This window comes from Lycorma delicatula, chromosome 1 (genome assembly GCF_047948215.1).
Source record: "Lycorma delicatula isolate Av1 chromosome 1, ASM4794821v1, whole genome shotgun sequence".
Taxonomy (NCBI): domain Eukaryota; kingdom Metazoa; phylum Arthropoda; class Insecta; order Hemiptera; family Fulgoridae; genus Lycorma; species Lycorma delicatula.
This window is the reverse complement of record NC_134455.1, coordinates 403,367,073-403,386,266: the sequence shown is the minus strand read 5'-3', so window position 1 is coordinate 403,386,266 and position 19,194 is coordinate 403,367,073. Positions and strand designations below refer to the sequence as shown.

The window sequence follows — 19,194 nt, the reverse complement described above, 5'->3', positions numbered from 1 at the left end:
ATCCTCTATAAACTTATGCAGGATTATTATTTTAATAGGATATTATTTTAATTAATAAAACACATAATCTTTTCAGCAAAACAAAAAGAGAGATGTTATCCAAACGAAGACCACGGCCAGACTAATATGTCTACGGAAACTGGAGTAGCAACAATCGAAAAAAAAACTTTGCATTACACAGCTGCCGGTGACACAAATTTGGCCCATGCGCAGTTCTTCTGTAGTAGCATTAGTCTCGTTATTTAACAACCACATCTCGTATTACAACATGGTAAGAAAAATGTTGAAATACTGGCCGCGAAGTGTCGATGGGGCGCAGCCTCCTTGCTTTATAAAATGATTTTCTCCAGTCTATCTGCACTTATAAAACAACTTGTTCTGACTGACTGACTGATTCATCAACGCCCAGCAAAAACTACTGAAGATGAATTGATGGAAATTTATATACATGTTTTTCTTAAAGTGTAAGTGCTCAATAAGAAAGGATTTTTGAAATTCCGAGTTTAAAGTATTAAAATGGTGTAATAATGAAATTTACTATTTTTTTTTTTTGTTAATTTCTCGATAAAAAAAAGATATCCACTTGATTTTTGGTGTGTGAAATCTTCATGTAAATATCTAAGAATTAATTTATAGATTTTTTTAAATCCACATTGAAAATGGTGAAAAAAGGTAAAATACTTTTGAACAATGATTACAATTTTTCCCCATTTCTGACTATAATAAAAGAGATATTCAGTAGATTTGGGCTAGCAAATATACTTCGGGTTTTTGTAATTTTAATTTTTTAAGGGGAGGGACAGTGCACGGCACAGTGGATCTACCAACATAGCCACTGCCATTGTTAACTGTATGTGACGTGACTGGCTGCTGTTTCAAAAAAAAAGTTCAAGAATTCATTTTAACCTATAATCTCGGAATTAAATTAAGTTTTTATAAATATCCACATGATGATTACACACACCAAAAATCACGTTGATATCTAAATTTGTTACAGAAAAATTTTAAAAATCTAATGTGGATAAGAAGTGAAACTTGGACAATCGTAGTATCTGAGAAGAAAAGGTTAGAAGCTTTTTAAATGCGGTGCTATAGGAGAATGTTAAAAATCAGATGGGTGGATAAAGTGACAAATGAAGAGGTATTGCGGCAAATAGATGAAGAAAGAAGCATTTGGAAAAATATAGTTAAAAGAAGAGACAGACTTATAGGCCACATACTAAGGCATCCTGGAATAGTCGCTTTAATATTGGAAGGGAAAAATTGTGTAGGCAGGCCACGTTTGGAATATGTAAAACAAATTGTTAGGGATGTAGGATGCAGAGGGTATACTGAAATGAAACGACTAGCACTAGATAGGGAATCTTGGAGAGCTGCATCAAACCAGTCAAATGACTGAAGACAAAAAAAAAAGAATGTGGACACCACATGACTTCCTTGTACGCCAATTAAATTACATATACACATTTTTTGCTGCATTTCATCTAATTTCATTTGAAACTGAAATACGATTCTCCAATTCTTTAATAAAGTGGACAGTTGCTAAAATATTAGTTCACATCAAATATTTATAAAATTATTAATTCATGAAATATTAGGATAGAGTAAAAATCCCTTTATTACTCTTTAAATAAATGTAAATATTATATCTATCTAGTACTATGTTTTTTTTAAAAGTTATTATGATGTAACCATCAACAAAATGAAAAAAAAAACGAATTATCAGATGTTTCACCATATTGATGTGGACAACACACGACTTCCTTGTACGCCTATTAAATTACATTTACACATTTTTTTTAAAATGATAAGTTCATAAAATTTTATTTCATTAGTAATTTCTGATATTTTTTCATATATATTTTTATTTATTGTAAAAGTTTTTTTACAATCAGAAGTTAACAATTATTAATAAATCAATATATTTAAATTAAAAAAAAAGGCTAAAAGAAGGGAGCTGAAGTCTGATTCGAACCGATATGCCTTCCGTTGTAAGATCCAAATATTTTATTAACTAAAATTTCATTTGATTATAACTCTGGAAACAATAAAAATAAGTACCACTTATAGTAAATCGTTGAAAAGCTCTCAATGAGGGCTTATTACTCCAGTTAAGAGAAATCTCTCAAATTCAAATTTTTTACGATTTTGAGTACTTTTGGTCCAGTCGATTGCAATAAAAAGGGGAGGTGCACAACTAAATTTTACAACAGTCGTAAATCTAAAATTTCAACATTCTACGGCTAATAGTTTTTGAGTTATGCGAGATACGTACATACGTCACGTCGAAACTAGTTAAAATGGATTCAGGGATGGTCAAAATTGATATTTCCGTTAAAATCTGAAAACGAAAATTTTCCATGATCACAATACTTCCTTTATTTCATAAACAGAAGTAAAAATAACCGAATTTTAAACAGGATTTCTTAAAAATCATCTTAACATTTTAAAGTCAGAATTTGAAAAAAATTATAAATTGGTTTTTAGATGTTCACACGGAGATTAAACACACCACAAAAAGAAGTTGATATCTACATTTGTTACCGAGAAATTAAAATATTGTAAAATTATATTAATATTTCATTTTAACCCATTAAACTGGGAATTTAAAAAAAACCTTTTCTAGCGTGCACTTATGCACGCTAGAAAAGGTTTTTCCAGCTGGAGGCTGAAGCTCTTGGACTAATCGTACGCGATACGGATACAATTTCAATTTTTTAGCGGGTTTCTGAACAATCGAATATGTCAAACCGAATTGCGTGAAAAGTTTTCGTAAACTTTTCCGTGGAGAATTGAGCAATCTTGTTTTCACATCCTCTAAAACGACATCTGTCAAGCTAGTCAGTCGACCGCTACGTTTTCTGTCGCAAACACTACTTGTCTCTCGAAATCGGTTTGCTAGCCTAGAAATTGACATTTTTTATGGCGGAGGAACACCAACAAATTTAATTTGAAATGATTCTTTTACACTCGCGTACGATTTCGTAGCAAAATATTGTTCAAGAATAAAAACTCGTTGTTCTATGGTAAAAGACATTTTGTTCGTAACACGACCGGAAACGGCACCAAAGTTTACACAGCTCAAGGAGAATAGGGGAATGCAAAGGTGGCAGGAGTCTATCACTCCCCACTCCATCGCAGAGCCTGGACAGAGTCCCTTGCTGCTGGATCCTTCTAATCGGGCTTATTGTTTTTTTTTTTTTTAAAAGGTTATTTTCAATCTCGGATCTAATTTTTCAATTTTTGTCTATTATTATTTGAGTGAATTTAAGACGGATTTAATTGCATTCCAATTCCGTTGTTATACCAGCGTTATCGAACCCATTTTATGGGCCGACCGCGGAAGGCTAGGCTTATAAAGCCTGTCCTCCCGACGTAATTCCCCTTCAGACCGTCCACTGAAGTCCTTTCGGTGCTAACTCTTTAATAGGCTAGCAGGAATACGCCACAACGGGGCACTATCTGTAAGGAGGGAGCAATGCGTCCCCTTTTCCGGAGGAGTCGCAATTGCTGGGTTATTTGGTCTGATTGTAAGTTTGAATTAGGAGAGGTTGTTAAGAAGCTCTTCATCCGCTTCTGGTATGGCTGCCCTTCAGGACGCATCTCTGCTGGGCTCTGTTCCGGACTCCAGTCCGTGATGTTGAGACGAGTGGCTGGTCTTCCTTCTTCTTCATCTTCTCCCTCTTCTTCTCCCGAAGACCTCTTCGTTCTTCTTCAAGGAGAATAAACTCACACTGTCGTATTTATACCTGTTCAGTAGCGCTACCAACACTCCTGTCACTTGTTTTGTGACACGAAATTTCCCTTTATTAGAAAAAAATTACCAGACATTAACAATTGGGTAACAGGACTAAAAAATCACCATGTACAATTCTTATGATTATTTGTTGTTTAATAAATGAAGTCTCACTTTCATAAAAGTTATTATTTATTTTTAACAAAGAAGGATAGAGTATGTTTTCATTGGAGGCTGACTAAATTTTTGAAGCTGTTTCATGATTTTTGAGTAAATCAAGGGGACTTTGAGTAAATTAAATTGTAGAACAAAATTGTTGTTTTGGCTAGATGTATTTTGTTTGGAGTACACCGTACAGTTGTTAAATAAATGAAGTCGGGCCGTACAGAGTTTTGAAACAAATTTTTCTATTTTTTGCTTATTATATGGAAGGCTTAAACATTGTTTATTATCTATTATTTTCTATAACATATATTTAATTCTAAATTAATAACAGATTTTGATAATAGAAATGTAGTCTCTTACCTTTTTTGATATTAGTATCGTTTTGATAAAAACAGTTTTATTTATATTACAGAAAATTTTGTTTTTCAGCGGAAGAAATGATATCTACGAGACTCTTAACGTACTGTTTGCAATTTCATTGTAATTTTTTCGATTTATTTTTGTATTATTATTATATATTTTGTGAGCGAAGCCGCGAAGGAAAATCTAAAAATTAATTATTGGTTTTTGTACGATCAAATTGTTGTGCTGAATAAATTACAATTCACATATATATATTTTTTATAAATTAAACAGGCTTAAATTTTCATCTATCATTATTATTCTCGCAAACATGAGTTTAATGAACACATGTGGTTGAGTAGGTAGAGCTCTGACCTATTAAACCCTCCTGACCATTGCGCCGGCGTGGCCGCAACCGGTATTCTAGTATATATATATACGGGTATATATATTTACTATCTACCGTCGCGGCTCGCGAAAATTATGTTACAACCTCTTTGTTCACTACGTTAGTATCCTTCCATTCAGTTTTAAAAATCATCAAACTTGATTGAAAACTTACTCTATAACTATATTCAGAATGAGAAAATGTATTATTTATTCCTAAAATAGGAATATAATTTTTTACAAATGGAAGTTCTAACCTTCCTGCGAATTAGAAGTACAAAAATTCGCTTGACTGCCAGTCTAGTAAAACTGACATGTATGAATATTACCATGTGTATCATTGGTAATACATAATGCGGTGGATAATGTTTTCGTTTGATTGCAGTTTAAATGGCGAATGATTATTTTTTTCATACTTATTGTCTTTTAATTTACAATTAATATTATTTATATGAATAAGAGTGTTATGTTTTTTCAGAAAAAATCTAACATACATCTTTAGAATAACATTCGTCAACTGAATGACCTTTAACTGAACAATTATTATGTTCCAAAATTTCTTTCCGTTTACCAACAGAAAAATTTAAAAATTTCTTACAACAATGTAAATAATAATTAGAATTACAAATTAGAAATTCCTTATAATTAAATTTTGAATAACAGTTAAAACTATTTGCGTTATACTGCATGTTAGCATTTATATTAAAACGTTTAGTGTAGGATTTAGTTCCATTGTTGTCTTGTTGTCCCTTGGAATTATGTCTTGATGGTTTGACTAATTTGCATTAATATTTTCAAGCATCAGTCTTTTAAATTCAAGAAATTCTGTGAAACCTTTTAAAGCGGGAAACCTTTACTTGAAAGATTTCCTTTCATAATGTGGAGGTATTGTAATCTAACTTTGATGTTAACAACTGAAGTACAATAAATTTTTATGTGTTGACTGGATTATGTATTACTTCAAAATCATTGACATATTGGTTTACTTAACATGTCTCCCAACAGCACCCCATTCGGTCGCCCTAAAGTATAAGACCGAAAGTCTATACCACAAATGGCAACTGAGCCTCGAATAGTTTAGAGACCAGTATCCTAAATAGCTTCTAGAGCTTACATAACTGCGTGATCGGACTAAGGGCGGTGCCATAGACCACCGGCTTACGTGTCCCAACCGCTCACTTGTCATACATTTACTAAAATGGTAGATACACCCCGTCAACTATTAAAAATATATATGACATCCATAAATTAAAATTTGCTTCATCTACACAAAAATTCGCTGCCACGCCTAGATCGCTGAATGCCAGCAACTACCTGTATACCATATTAAAGCGCTTGGAGCCTTAATCGGCTGGTGGTTAGCCATATATATCTCTAGGTTAGCTTCCCACAACAGTGCGGTAGGAGTCTTTTACCTTAGGTAAACTATTGATGTCGGTTGAATAAAGCAACCGCACCAATGAACTCCCACACGGTCCGACAATGCAGCTCTCGGCACATTGACTCGCCGCTTGTGAGTCGCCAATTTTCTTTTTGATCTCTAAGTTCCGGTCCACTCTCTGACTCCTCCGAAGAGCAGGGCAGTGAATCATTATGTGTTCATTTGACTGGACCTCCTCGCAGACGCACAGCTCATCAGCTGCCAGGCGGAACCGAAACAGATATTGGTTCAAATATCTGCGTGGTTGATGAGCACCCGTTGCCCTTAAAAACGAGCTCGAGACATACCATCCCTCCAGATCCTGTGTAAACGTATACAAGAATCTTCCCTTGGTCGTGGTGTCCCATTCCAGCTGCCATGATTCCATCACGAGGCTCTACAGTATTCGTTCTCAAAGTGGGGGATAACGCCCGCTTGTGGGGACTAGAGGCCTTAAGGGGGTCGGGAGAAGACTCATAAAAAATTGGGGGCGTTCAGGCGGTATAGGAAGGCGATGGCTGACCCACCCGATTGGTCTAGTGGTGTACGCGTCTTCGCAAATCTGCTGATTTCGAAATTGAGAGTTCCAACGTTCAAATCCTAGTAAAGGCTGTTACTTTTATACCGATTTGAATACTAGATCGTGTACACCGGTGTTCTTTGGTGGTTAGGTTTCAATTAACCATACATCTCAGAAATGGTCTACTTGAGACTGTACAAGACTATACTTCACTTACACTCATACATATTCTCATTCATCCTCTGAAGTAATCCCTGACGGTGATTCCTGGAGGCTAAAGAGGAAAAAAAGGAAGGTGATGGCTGATTAAAAACAAAAGCAAAAATTAAGTTTTAATTTGAATATTTCAAACTAAAGTTAAATACCTATTACACTATTACAAAAAACTAAAAACAGTAATTGCAATTGCTGCCTTTAAGAACGCATCTTAAAAACAGCAATTGCAATTATTATTTTTAACAGATGGTAAGTTTAAAAATTTTGGGGGCGGTAGAAATTTTTTGATTCTCAATGTGGGCGGTGGGCGATAAAGTTTGAGAAACAATGCTCTACAGCCTCGAAATTTAGATCCGGTGCATTGAGATCGCTGCTCCGCTCCGGTACTGGCCCGGCTCGAAACCGCATCCCAAATACGTCAGCCTTCCGACCTCTTCGCAACTTCCACATGCTGCCCGAACTTTCACCACTAAATCGATTGGAAGAGCCTTTCCCAATACGGTGGTAGCCTCGTAGGAGGTTGTTTTTATAAACACCAGTGCATACGATTAAGGCTCTGCGCTGGGCGCTCCTTAAATTTTGAAGTAGTGCTCTATTCATATTCTACCTATGCGCCCAAACGGGCGCCGCGTATGAGGTCATGCTTTCGAAGACATCTCAGTACACCATGTAACTAATGCGGTTGGTAAACAGTAACGTTTCATGAAGCAAAACATCATGGTACTTATGAACTCTAACTCGGCTGATTATATTTAATATGGAGGCATTGACATATGAAAATACCTTGGTAATAAATTTGGATAAATTATCCAAAGATTCTTTCTTTATGGAATTTAGTTTTAATAACTGCATTATGTGGTGCCATTAAATACCTATTGTCAAAACGCCTTTTTAATAGATGTAGTGTAATTGTATAATTTTCATTCGTAATTGGTAAATTTTTAATGATAGCTAACGCTTCGTCTTTCAAGGAGGTATATAAATTTTTGAAAATTAATAGTTTTTGTTAATTACGTACTAAATCGTTAATTAAACTATAATAATGTTGCCATTCAAGGACATTACCTCTGGAAAATGGTAAATTAATCGGTTGTAATTGCGTTTACTTAGTTGCTGTAACTACATTAATTTATTGATCGACTGTCGTTTGCTTAGTATTAATTATTAAATACTGAAATTTACATTCAAAACTCCATAAATCGTCTTCAACCTGTACACAATCTGCAAACATCATCTTAAATTTCAAGTTGCGTTTGAATGGCATCATATTTGCCTTGCAACTCTTGAAGGTTTTTTAATTTAATTCATAAAAGATGAACATCAAAATCAAGTTGAGAAACATTATATTTTTCTGTAAAAGTACAGATTCTTGTTATAAAGGATTTAATTGATCCTCTATGTCTAATTAATTATTCTTTGTTTATTACGAATTAACAGTCTTAATTAATAATGATAAATATAAATAAAAACTAAATAAAAAGATAATTAAATGAAATTACTTGATGGTAATGAAAAGAAAAGTTTTAGGCTGTATTTCATTGAATAATTAGGCAACATTAATAATTCGTTTTCTGATGAATCATAAATTAATATGTTGAACGATTTTAGCACGTAAGTGAATTATCTGTAACTAAAGAATGCCCAGCATTCCAATCCCCTAGTTTCACTACACATGCCCCCTTTTTTTCTTTCCTAATTAACTCTATACTTATGTAACACTGTTCTACTTCCTCACCTGTGTTCTGAATACGAAAATTTAAAAAAAAATTAATTTTTAAGAAAAATTTCAAGCGAATAAAAAAATAAAAAAATCCAAAACACAAAATAAAACTTTAGAATTAAAAAAAATTACACTAACTAACAGTTAATGATGTTAAAGAACAATTTAGATTCGGAGTAACAGTAAAAGGTGAAAAGATAAAGATGCTACGTTTTGCTGATGATATAGTAATTCTAGCCGAGAGTAAAAAGGATTTAGAAGAAACAATGAACGGCATAGATGAAGTCCTACGCAAGAACTATCGCATGAAAATAAACAAGAACAAAAGAAAAGTAATGAAATGTAGTAGAAATAACAAAGATGGACCGCTGAATGTGAAAATAGGAGGAAAAAATATCATGGAGGTACAAGAATTTTGTTATTTGGGAAGAGAATTACTAAAAATGGACGAAGCAGGAGCGATATAAAATGCCGAATAGCACAAGCTAAACGAGCCTTCAGTAAGAAATATAATTTGTTTACATCAAAAATTAATTTAAACGTCAGGAAAAGATTTTTGAAAGTGTATGTTTGGAGTGTCGCTTTATATGGAAGTGAAACTTGGACGATCGGAGTATCTGAGAAGAAAAGATTAGAAGCTTTTGAAATGCGGTGCTATAGGAGAATGTTAAAAATCAGACGGGTGGATAAAGTGATAAATGAAGAGGTATTGCGGCAAATAGATGAAGAAAGAAGCGTTTGGAAAAATATAGTTAAAAGAAGAGACAGACTTATAGGCCACATACTAAGGCATACTGGAATAGTCGCTTTAATATTGGAAGGACAGGTAGAAGGGAAAAATTGTGTAGGCTGGCCACGTTTGGAATATGTAAAACAAATTGTTAGGGATGTAGGATGTAGAGGGTATACTGAAATGAAACGACTAGCACTAGATAGGGAATCTTGGAGAGCTGCATAAAACCAGTCAAATGACTGAAGACAAAAATAAAAAAAACGAGATAATCAGTTACATAAAAAATAATATATCATTTTAAAGGAAATATGTTGAAATTTTTTACTTCCTTGTACGAAGTAAAGGAAGTATTGGTGATCGAGAAAATTTCGGTTTTCAGATTTAAACGAAAATATTCATTTTGACAACCTCTGAATCCATTTTGAGTAGTTTCGGCCTGACGTCTGTATCTCGCATAAGTCAAAAACGATTAGCCGTAGTATGTTGAAATTTTGGATTTAGGACTGTTGTAAGATCTAGTTGTACATCTCCCCTTTTTACTGCAATCGGCTGAACCAAAAGTGTCCAAAAAATTACAAAAATTTGGATTTTGGACTTTGTAAAGGCAGATCGGTTCAAATCAGACTTCATCCCCTTTTTTATTTTTTTAAGTTTCTTTTTTTAATTAACATTCTTAAATTTAAAAAAAGAAATAATTATATTGATTTATTAATAATTATTAACCCGTTATTATAAAACAAATTACAATAAATAATTAAAGAATAATATAACAATAAAAAAAAAAAATTAGAAGTTATTAGTGAAATAAAATTTTACATACTTTTAAAAATGTGTAAATATTAATTAATAACCATTATTACATATATGTATATGAAATAGAGTGGCTCAAACATCTGATTATTTAATATATTAATTGAAAATTATAATTTAGAATCGTATTATTGTTGAATTTTTTAGTTTAATCTCTGTTAAATTTTATTTACATTAAATTTAGCTACAGAGCGACTGAAAAATAGACCATCACAAGAACAACATATACACTGAGGCATACATGCCCGATCATAAATAAATCGCAAAAAATTCTGATCTTTTAGTTCATTACTCCTTTGATATTGTCGGATAATATTTTCCCTAAGTCAGACTTGATCATCTTTTAGTTTATTTGTCTTTCGTTGCCGATCATTTAATTGCTTTTTGGTTTGATATATATATATATATATATATATATATAATTATTCTGATCTTAATTTGTGTACACGTTCTCTAGTTTTCAAATTTTCTCTCTTTTTATATTCATCATCTTATCTTAATATTTTTGTTCTTTCCTTGGTCTTCTTCTCTCGTCGAGTAAATATCTATTGCAGGTCCTCGTTCGATGCACTTCATAGTCTTATTTAATTCATCATTAACATATACGCAAAACGATGTTACAAGTTAATTATTTACAGTTAATGTATACCAGTTGTAATAATGTTAATTGTATAAATAAAGTTCATGTTTGATTTATAAATAATTATTAATCTCTGACTGTAAAAAGATTTTTACGCTAAATTAGAATTCAATAAATTATTAATGAAATAATTTTCATTTTTTTTAAATGTGTATGTGTAATCTAATAGGCGTGCAAGGAAGTCATTTAGTGTCCACATCATGCTTTTCTAAATTAAAATTAGTTTTGTAAATAAGTTTTAAAAAAAATTGTACAAAAGTAACTGGAAAATAAATTTTATATTCTAAATTAATAATTAATTCTAATAATCATACAAATATGATATATATATATATTTAATTATAAATCTATTGGTTTCTATGAGTCTGCTTCTGTTTCACACAAAAACTTTTCAATAAATTGAGCTGAAATTTTGCACGAACATAATTTTTATACCCGGAAATATAAAAGGAAAATTGCCGTTACAAAGTTTTTAAATATGATAACGGCTATGATATGATTAAATGGCTTGGAATATCAATTCTTTGTTAATATATACATTTTTATTAAAAAAGGAAAAGAAGAAGAAAAACACTCGAACGAGGGTAAATGAAGCGTAATAGGGAATTAGTCCTTGTAGAGATTTCTGTTTATTTCCTTGTCCTAAATTTGGACAATCTAAAACATAAAATTTATGTCAAAAATTTTGCAGAAAAATTTTATAGAATTTAGAGAAAAGCCTTTCTTAAAAATCTTAATTTTATATCTAAACTAACTTCCCCGTAGCGGTCAATTTTTTTAATTTTTTTTTTTTGTCTTCAGTCATTTGACTGGTTTGATGCAGCTCTCCAAGATTCCCTATCTAGTGCTAGTCGTTTCATTTCAGTATACCCTCTACATCCTACATCCCTAACAATTTGTTTTACATATTCCAAACGTGGCCTGCGTGCACAATTTTACCCTTCTACCTGTCCTTCCAATATTAAAGCGACTATTCCAGGATGCCTTAGTATGTGGCCTATAAGTCTGTCTCTTCTTTTAACTATATTTTTCCAAATGCTTCTTTCTTCGTCTATTTGCCGCAATACCTCTTCATTTGTCACTTTATCCACCCATCTGATTTTTAACATTCTCCTATAGCACCACATTTCAAAAGCTTCTAATCTTTTCTTCTCAGATACTCCGATTGTCCAAGTTTCATCATCATATAAAGCGACACTCCAAACATATACTTTCAAAAATCTTTTCCTGACATTTAAATTAATTTTTGATGTAAACAAATTATATTTCTTACTGAAGGCTCGTTTCGCTTGTGCTATTCGGCATTTTATATCGCTCCTGCTTCGTCCATCTTTAGTAATTCTTCTTCCCAAATAACAAAATTCTTGTACCTCCATGATATTTTTTCCTCCTATTTTCACATTCAGTGGTCCATCTTTGTTATTTCTACTACATTTCATTACTTTTGTTTTGTTCTTGTTTATTTTCACGCGATAGTTCTTGCGTAGGACTTCATCTATGCCGTTCATTGTTTCTTCTAAATCCTTTTTACTCTCGGCTAGAATTACTATATCTTCAGCAAATCGTAGCATCTTTATCTTTTCACCTTGTACTGTTACTCCGAATCTAAATTGTTCTTTAACATCATTAACTGCTAGTTACATGTAAAGATTAAAAAGTAACGGAGATAGGGAACATCCTTGACGGACTCCCTTTCTTATTACGGCTTCTTTCTTATGTTCTTCAATTGTTATTGTTGCTGTTTGGTTCCTGTACACGTTAGCAATTGTTCTTCTATCTCTGTATTTGAACCCTAATTTTTTTTAAATTCTGAACATTTTATTCCAGTCTACGTTATCGAATGCCTTTTCTAGGTCTATAAACGCCAAGTATGTCGGTTTGTTTTTCTTTAATCTTCCTTCTACTATTAATCTGAGGCCTAAAATTGCTTCCATTGTCCCTATACTTTTCCTGAAACCAAATCGGTCTTCTCCTACCACTTCTTCCGCTCTCCTCTCAATTCTTCTGTATAGAATTCTAGTTATGATTTTTGATGCATGACTAGTTAAACTAATTGTTCTGTATTCTTCACATTTATCTGCCCCTGCTTTCTTTGGTATCATGACTATAACACTATTTTGAAGTCCGACGGAAATTTCCCTTTTTCATAAATATTACACACCAGTTTGTATAATCTATCAATCGCTTTTTACGTAAATAAAAAGCGATTTTTATGTAAATATCTAATAATCAATTTAAAAATTTTTTGAAATTCAACCTTGAAAAGGGGTGAAGAAAGGTAAAAATGCTTGAAAAATGCTTCGAAATTATCCCCATTTCCGACTATACTAAACGAGATATTTACTAGATTAGGGCTTGCAAATATTCTTTTTATAAATTTCTAAAATTTTTCTCGTTATTTATTTAATTTCAATTTTATTTAAGGGGTGAAGCGGTGTACGGCGGGCGGATCTATCCACACATCTATTGCCACTGCTACATTGCGACTGGTTGGTTACACTTGCCTTCGGTTACGAGTTTAAAAAAATTAACCGCGATATGGGTGCTAGTACATATATATAATAGGAAATAGAAAATAAACTTGTATCTTTAACACCTCTTTAATCAAACTTTTCCCAGAGATAAAGCATTACAAAATTTACAGAAATGTACTTATTTTGATGTTACAACCACATCTTTAAATAAATATTTGAATAATATTTATCATAAGTTATAAGAATTACAAAATAAATACAGAATGCCAAATTTTATCTAAAATATTTTTTTTTCAATTTATTATTTTATTGTAACATATAAAACAATAAAAATATAATTCCAAACTTGAAAAATATTTTTTAAATTTATCTTATATTATCTTATACCTTACAAATTGTATTTTTCCCTGCTTTCAAATCAGCTATTAAACCCAGAAAAATATCTGTTGTGGACACCATATGACTTCCTTGTACGCCTATTAAATTACATATACACATTTTTTGTTGCGCTTCATTTAAACTGATTTTATTTGAAAGTGAAATACGATCCTTCAATTCTTTAATAAGGTGGACAGTTACACAGTTGCTGAAACTAGACAATGTGTACACAAATTAAGATCAGAAGAATTATATCAAAAACAAAGAGCGATTAAACGATTGGCAAAAGAAAAAAAAGAAAATAAAATGATGATCAACTTCGACTTAGGGAGAATATTGTCCGACAAAATCAGAAGAGTAATGAACTAAAAGATAAGAATTTTTTACAATTTATTAAAGATCAGGCATGTATGCCTCAGTGTATATGTTTTTCTTGTCAGAGTCTATTTTTCAGTCAACGTTAATGTAGATAAATAAAACGTTAAACAGAAATTCCAGAATAATTTTAAATAGAATTAAACAGAAATTAAACGAGAAAATCCAAAAATAATATGATTCAAAATAATTTTAATTAATACTAAATAATCAGATGTTTCACCAAATCTATTACATATACATTCGTGTAAAAATGCCTATTAAATTACATATATACATTTTTAAAAGTACATAAAATTTTATTTCACTAATAACTTTTGACTTTAGGTAGATTTAAAAAAAAATCTATTTATTGTAATGCGTACCATGATTCGACTGCCGGAAAATTTCGACATATCTTCGCGATTACATCCCCCAGTAAACTGACAAAACCACTGTCAGTTCAAAAGGGAGAAAAAAATCATATCTCCCTTAATAAGCACAGTATCGAATCGGTTTAAAGTGGTCGTTAGTCCTCTAAACATTACCTAAAAAGTTTGTCTGAAACAATTTTTGATTTGACCAACCCTTACGGCAAGGGGTGACCAAAATATTGCTGGAATTTTAAAAAGAGCTTGTCGTATGCGGAACATGTCAAACTTTCTTCACATTTAACCATTGTCGTATTGAATAAATGTGAAGTTTTTCTTAACTTTAAGTGGAAATCTTTTTTATCTCCAACTTAGCACCGGTGAAATCTACCTCCGCCTTCCAGCGTGCGGAAAGGAATTTTTTTTTGTCATATTTTATTAGTATTATTATTACTGAATACTGATTATCTATCGTAAAACGTTTTTCATAGTCACGGATTAATAATTATTACTAATAAATCAATATATTTAAATTAAAAAAAAAAGTTGAAAAAATAAATGTAAAAATAAGTTAAAAAAAAAAGGAGATTAAGTCTGATTCAAACCGATGTGCCTTCCTTTGTAAGTTCCAATTATTTCATTAATTAAAATTTTATTTGGTTATAACTTTGGAACCAATGAAAATAAGTATCACTTATGATATAACTTTGAAAAGATCTCAATAAGAGATTATTACTGCATTTAAGAAAAAGTTGTGGAGGTGCACAACTAGATGTTACAACAGTCCTAAATCAAAAATTTCGACATCCTACGGCTAATTGTTTTTGAGTTATGCAAGATACATACGTACAGACGTTACGCCGAAACTTGTCAAAATAGATTCATGAATGGTCAAAATGGATATTTCCGTTGAAATCAGAAAACCAAAATTTACTACCTTTATTTCGTATAAGGTAGTAAATATAAAGAAATATTAATAATAATGCCGATTACGATGGCTGAATGGTATTGTCTGTGCTATACATCCATAGAGTTCTGGATGCGAGTCCAAACCAGGTATAAAATATTTTCACTCGCTTCAAAAAAAAAAAATTAATTTCATTTTCATCCCCCTCTGCAGCTGTTACAAGGTGCCAGCCAGCATAAAACGGAATATTAGAGGAGTTAATTGCTATTGATTTGGCTTTCCCTCCTTCAGTGCAATTAATTATAGGCACTCAACAGATCTATTCAATGTTCTGAGAGAACAGATTTTAGATATTTAATTGTAACAAAAAAAAATAGTAATAAAATGAATTCGTAATTAATCTATTATTTGTCTTATTTCTCACTGTTATATAAATAGACATGTCTTTTATGTTTGTTCCAGAGAACAGGGAAAACTACATTACGAAATTTTAATTGCAGCTTTCTGTGGTAAACATTCCGATTTACCACAGTTTAAAACTCACCAATCTCTCTACTATGTAAATCATAAATAGAATGAGTATAAATAAATAATCTAAAACTACATTTACTAAATTTAATGTCATTGTCTATAAAAGATCAATTTAAAAAATTTCCCTTCATTTGTCCAAGCAGATGCTGGCTTTTTTTTTTAAAAAACTCCCCTGAGCCAGACATACAATCAAGTAAAGCTCAGTCCAGGAGAGCGTCCTTCAATTCTAAGAGGGCTTCCCCACCTACCGGCATGGCAGTTCAGCCCCCCGGTTTTTTTTTATCCCCTGCCTCTAATTTCCGAGAAGAGGTGTACCGGACCCGACTACGTCGTTCCCGGGCCCCTTCCCGGAGACCGGGCCTCGATCTATACTTTTTAATACTTCACGCCTCTAACCGCTGAGCAGGAAAAACCGGGCTTGACCAAGTCGCTCCCGGCCCACCATCCCAGCAAACGGGGCTGGATTTTTTTATTTTGCCCCATCCCAGCCTAAGGATTGCGGCTGGACTGGAGGCTGGCTTAATTCTTTTTAATTTCCCGGTAGCTAGAATAGCTATATTGGGTTCGATATATAGACTAGCTATATAGCTAGTCCTGGGTTCGAATCCCGGTCTGGCTTGGTATTTTTCATGCACGCTACAAAACACTCATCTCGTCTTCTGCGGAAAGAATTGCTTAACTGCGGACCCGGAGGTTAAAAAACAAAAAAAAGTAAAAAAAATAGCTATATTAAAGGAGAAAGGGTGGTCACCATGTCAAAAATGGGGTATCGGGGTTTTTGTAAATATTTACGTTTTAGAATCTAATACATTTGACAAACACACACACAAATATATATACCTAAGTACGTATGTGTGTGCACTGCTTTTGGCCTTAAGCGTCTTAGGATTGACCAAACAGATTTTCTTCAAATTTGGCTCAAATATTTCTATGTATGGGGCATTTTTTTTTCAAAAATCGTTAAGGGATGGGGGATATCTATCGCGAAAAACCACCTTCTATTTTCTTCTAAGATATTTTTGAAAAAACTATTAAAGCAAATTTTTTACGTATATTGTAAACAATCTAAAAAAACATTTTAGAGAAAATCAACCCCCCCGATCTTAAAATGGAATATATGTTTTTTTATTTATTTGCTCTTTCTCCCCTTCGTTTTTAATATTTTTTTAAAAACCTCTTGGTTTATTATACATCATATATAAGGATATCAAAAGATTTCTAAAATTTTTAACTTCGAACCTTAAAGGTTTTTGAAAATATTATTTTCATCTTTTGACTTTTCTTGGTGGGTCGTTAGATTTAGATAACACTTTAATTTAAAAGCAATATTTTTCATTACTTTCGTAGAAGTTATATTTTATTTTTTGAATATTTTTAAACAATTCTCTTATAAATTATTAGTTCTCTTTAAATAATAGTTTAAATGAAAATATTTTACGAGAAAATTTTTCAATCGTTTAAGAAACCAGTTTTTAAAATTCTTCAGTTTCTCAACGTCAGGAAAATCCTACGTTGCCAGCTTTTTTTATCCGTGGAGCACCATTCCTGAGATATTTATATTATAATGTACAAATTAAAAATAAAAAAAAAATTACTTTTTTAATTTATTTATATTTAAAAAAAATATATATTTTGACGATTCTGATTACCTGTAATTAAATTTAGTAGCCTATACATTTCCATATTTTATTTTATCAGTATTTTTTTCCGGATTGGATTTTCTGGTAAATTTAATTCATAAAAAATGAAGTATAATTAAAACATAAATAATAAATTATGCTAAGAAATATTTTTTATTGAACTGATTGTATTTTTACTAGTTAAAACTAGTTTTTACTATGTTTTTATTAATTTTAATTGGCATTAATGAAATTTATAAAAGAAAATCATGACGAAGTTTTAAAAAATAAATATAGTATGTTACACGATTATTTTATACAGATTTAAAAAGATATAGTTTAAAAAAATTAAAATTAAAAAACTATGAATTAATTTAAAAATCAAATCTTCGTACTTTATTTTAAAAAATATTTTTTTTCACATAGCCCTTTAAATTAACTAAAATTATTAATTTACAATAAATTTATTATAAAAATAAAAGTACATCGTATATTTTATATTCAAATATAATATTATTTAATACCGACCTTCGTGAGGGAGTATTCGCGTTTCTGTCTTTCATCCACAAGGTTCTCGGTTCGATTCCCGTTAAGCTTGACATTTTCATAAGTTACTAAATTAATGTTTCATTAATAACTATAATTGGGTGGTTAACTTATAGCTGCTAAAATAAAAAAATCAAATAAACTAACATATTAGTTTACATTAAAATACAGACGACGAGTTGGAGGTAATTCCAATAAACTGCGAATTATTTTTTTTTAAATACTAATTCATAATAAAGTTTTATATAATTTTTATTTATAAAATATGTAATGAAGAATAAAAAAAGAAATAATATTTTGAAATAATGTAAAATTTCATAAAACTAATATATATGTAGTAAATTATACACGATTAGAAGTATAACATGCCAAGTAAAATGAAGGATTATAATTACATATATATATTAATTTATACACTAATAAAAAATACTTTACATTCATAAAAAATCCTTTCCTTAACGCCTTCGTCATTATACGTCATAGATATATTTTTATGTCCCTGGTATTTAAAAATTAGTAAAAAATTATATTTATTTCATCAGTAGAAGAATTTTTATTTTTTAATATTTATAAAATAACTATAAAGTCGAGAGAGAAGGCTTAAAGCTGCAGTGCTGAAATTTTTGTATTATTAATAAAATCTCAAAGAAATACTGACCTGTAACTTCCTTCATATATTGATGTAATATGCGATATAATTATAGTTTTCTAAATTTAAGTTTATGGAAAAATTAATTTTTCATTTCATTTATATTAAAAAAAACTAAAATATTTAAAAAAAATTAACAATAATAATAATTTTAAAAATAATAATAATAACAGCTTACCATCTGCATACTCCGGCTGCAGGAGGCGTTTGAATGGTGTGCGCGCCGCCCCCCACGTGGAGTGACGTAGGTTATTGCATCCACCGTCGTGTCGGCGGTAGCGTGTGGGGCGGCACTGCTTCTGAGAACGGAGGAACTCTGGGCAGTAATCAGCCACTTCCGTCAAGGAGGTGTCTATGCGCGGTAGAGCGGAGTGTATTTCATCCCCGCTGAGGCGGAACCTGTTATACAGAGACCACCTACTTATTTTATAACTCTGTATACGTGCATTATTAAAATTCTTCGTCATCTGTTAAACAAATCTGCTATTTTACTTTATTTTTAAAATTTAACATTAAAGAAAATCAATAAGTTTCTTAACTGTTGATAAATTTTTTAAAAAGTTTATACATAAATATAAATTCATTTCTGAAAAAAAAATGTAAATATTTTATTATAAAAAACACAATTTTTTTTTAAAAGATCATTTATTTTGAGGGGTACATAATAATACATCAT

The 19,194-nt window shown here is 31.3% G+C and overlaps 1 protein-coding gene across 1 annotated transcript in view; it reads right to left on the bottom strand.

The window, feature by feature from the left end:
- The window catches only part of LOC142317426 (salivary peroxidase/catechol oxidase-like), a 299,683-nt gene that overhangs the window by 193,566 nt on the left and 86,923 nt on the right, over positions 1-19,194 (bottom strand). Inside the window, exon 4 of the mRNA XM_075353986.1 lies at positions 18,697-18,917. Coding sequence (XP_075210101.1) covers positions 18,697-18,917 — 221 coding nt within the window. The remainder of the gene's footprint in view (positions 1-18,696; positions 18,918-19,194) is intronic.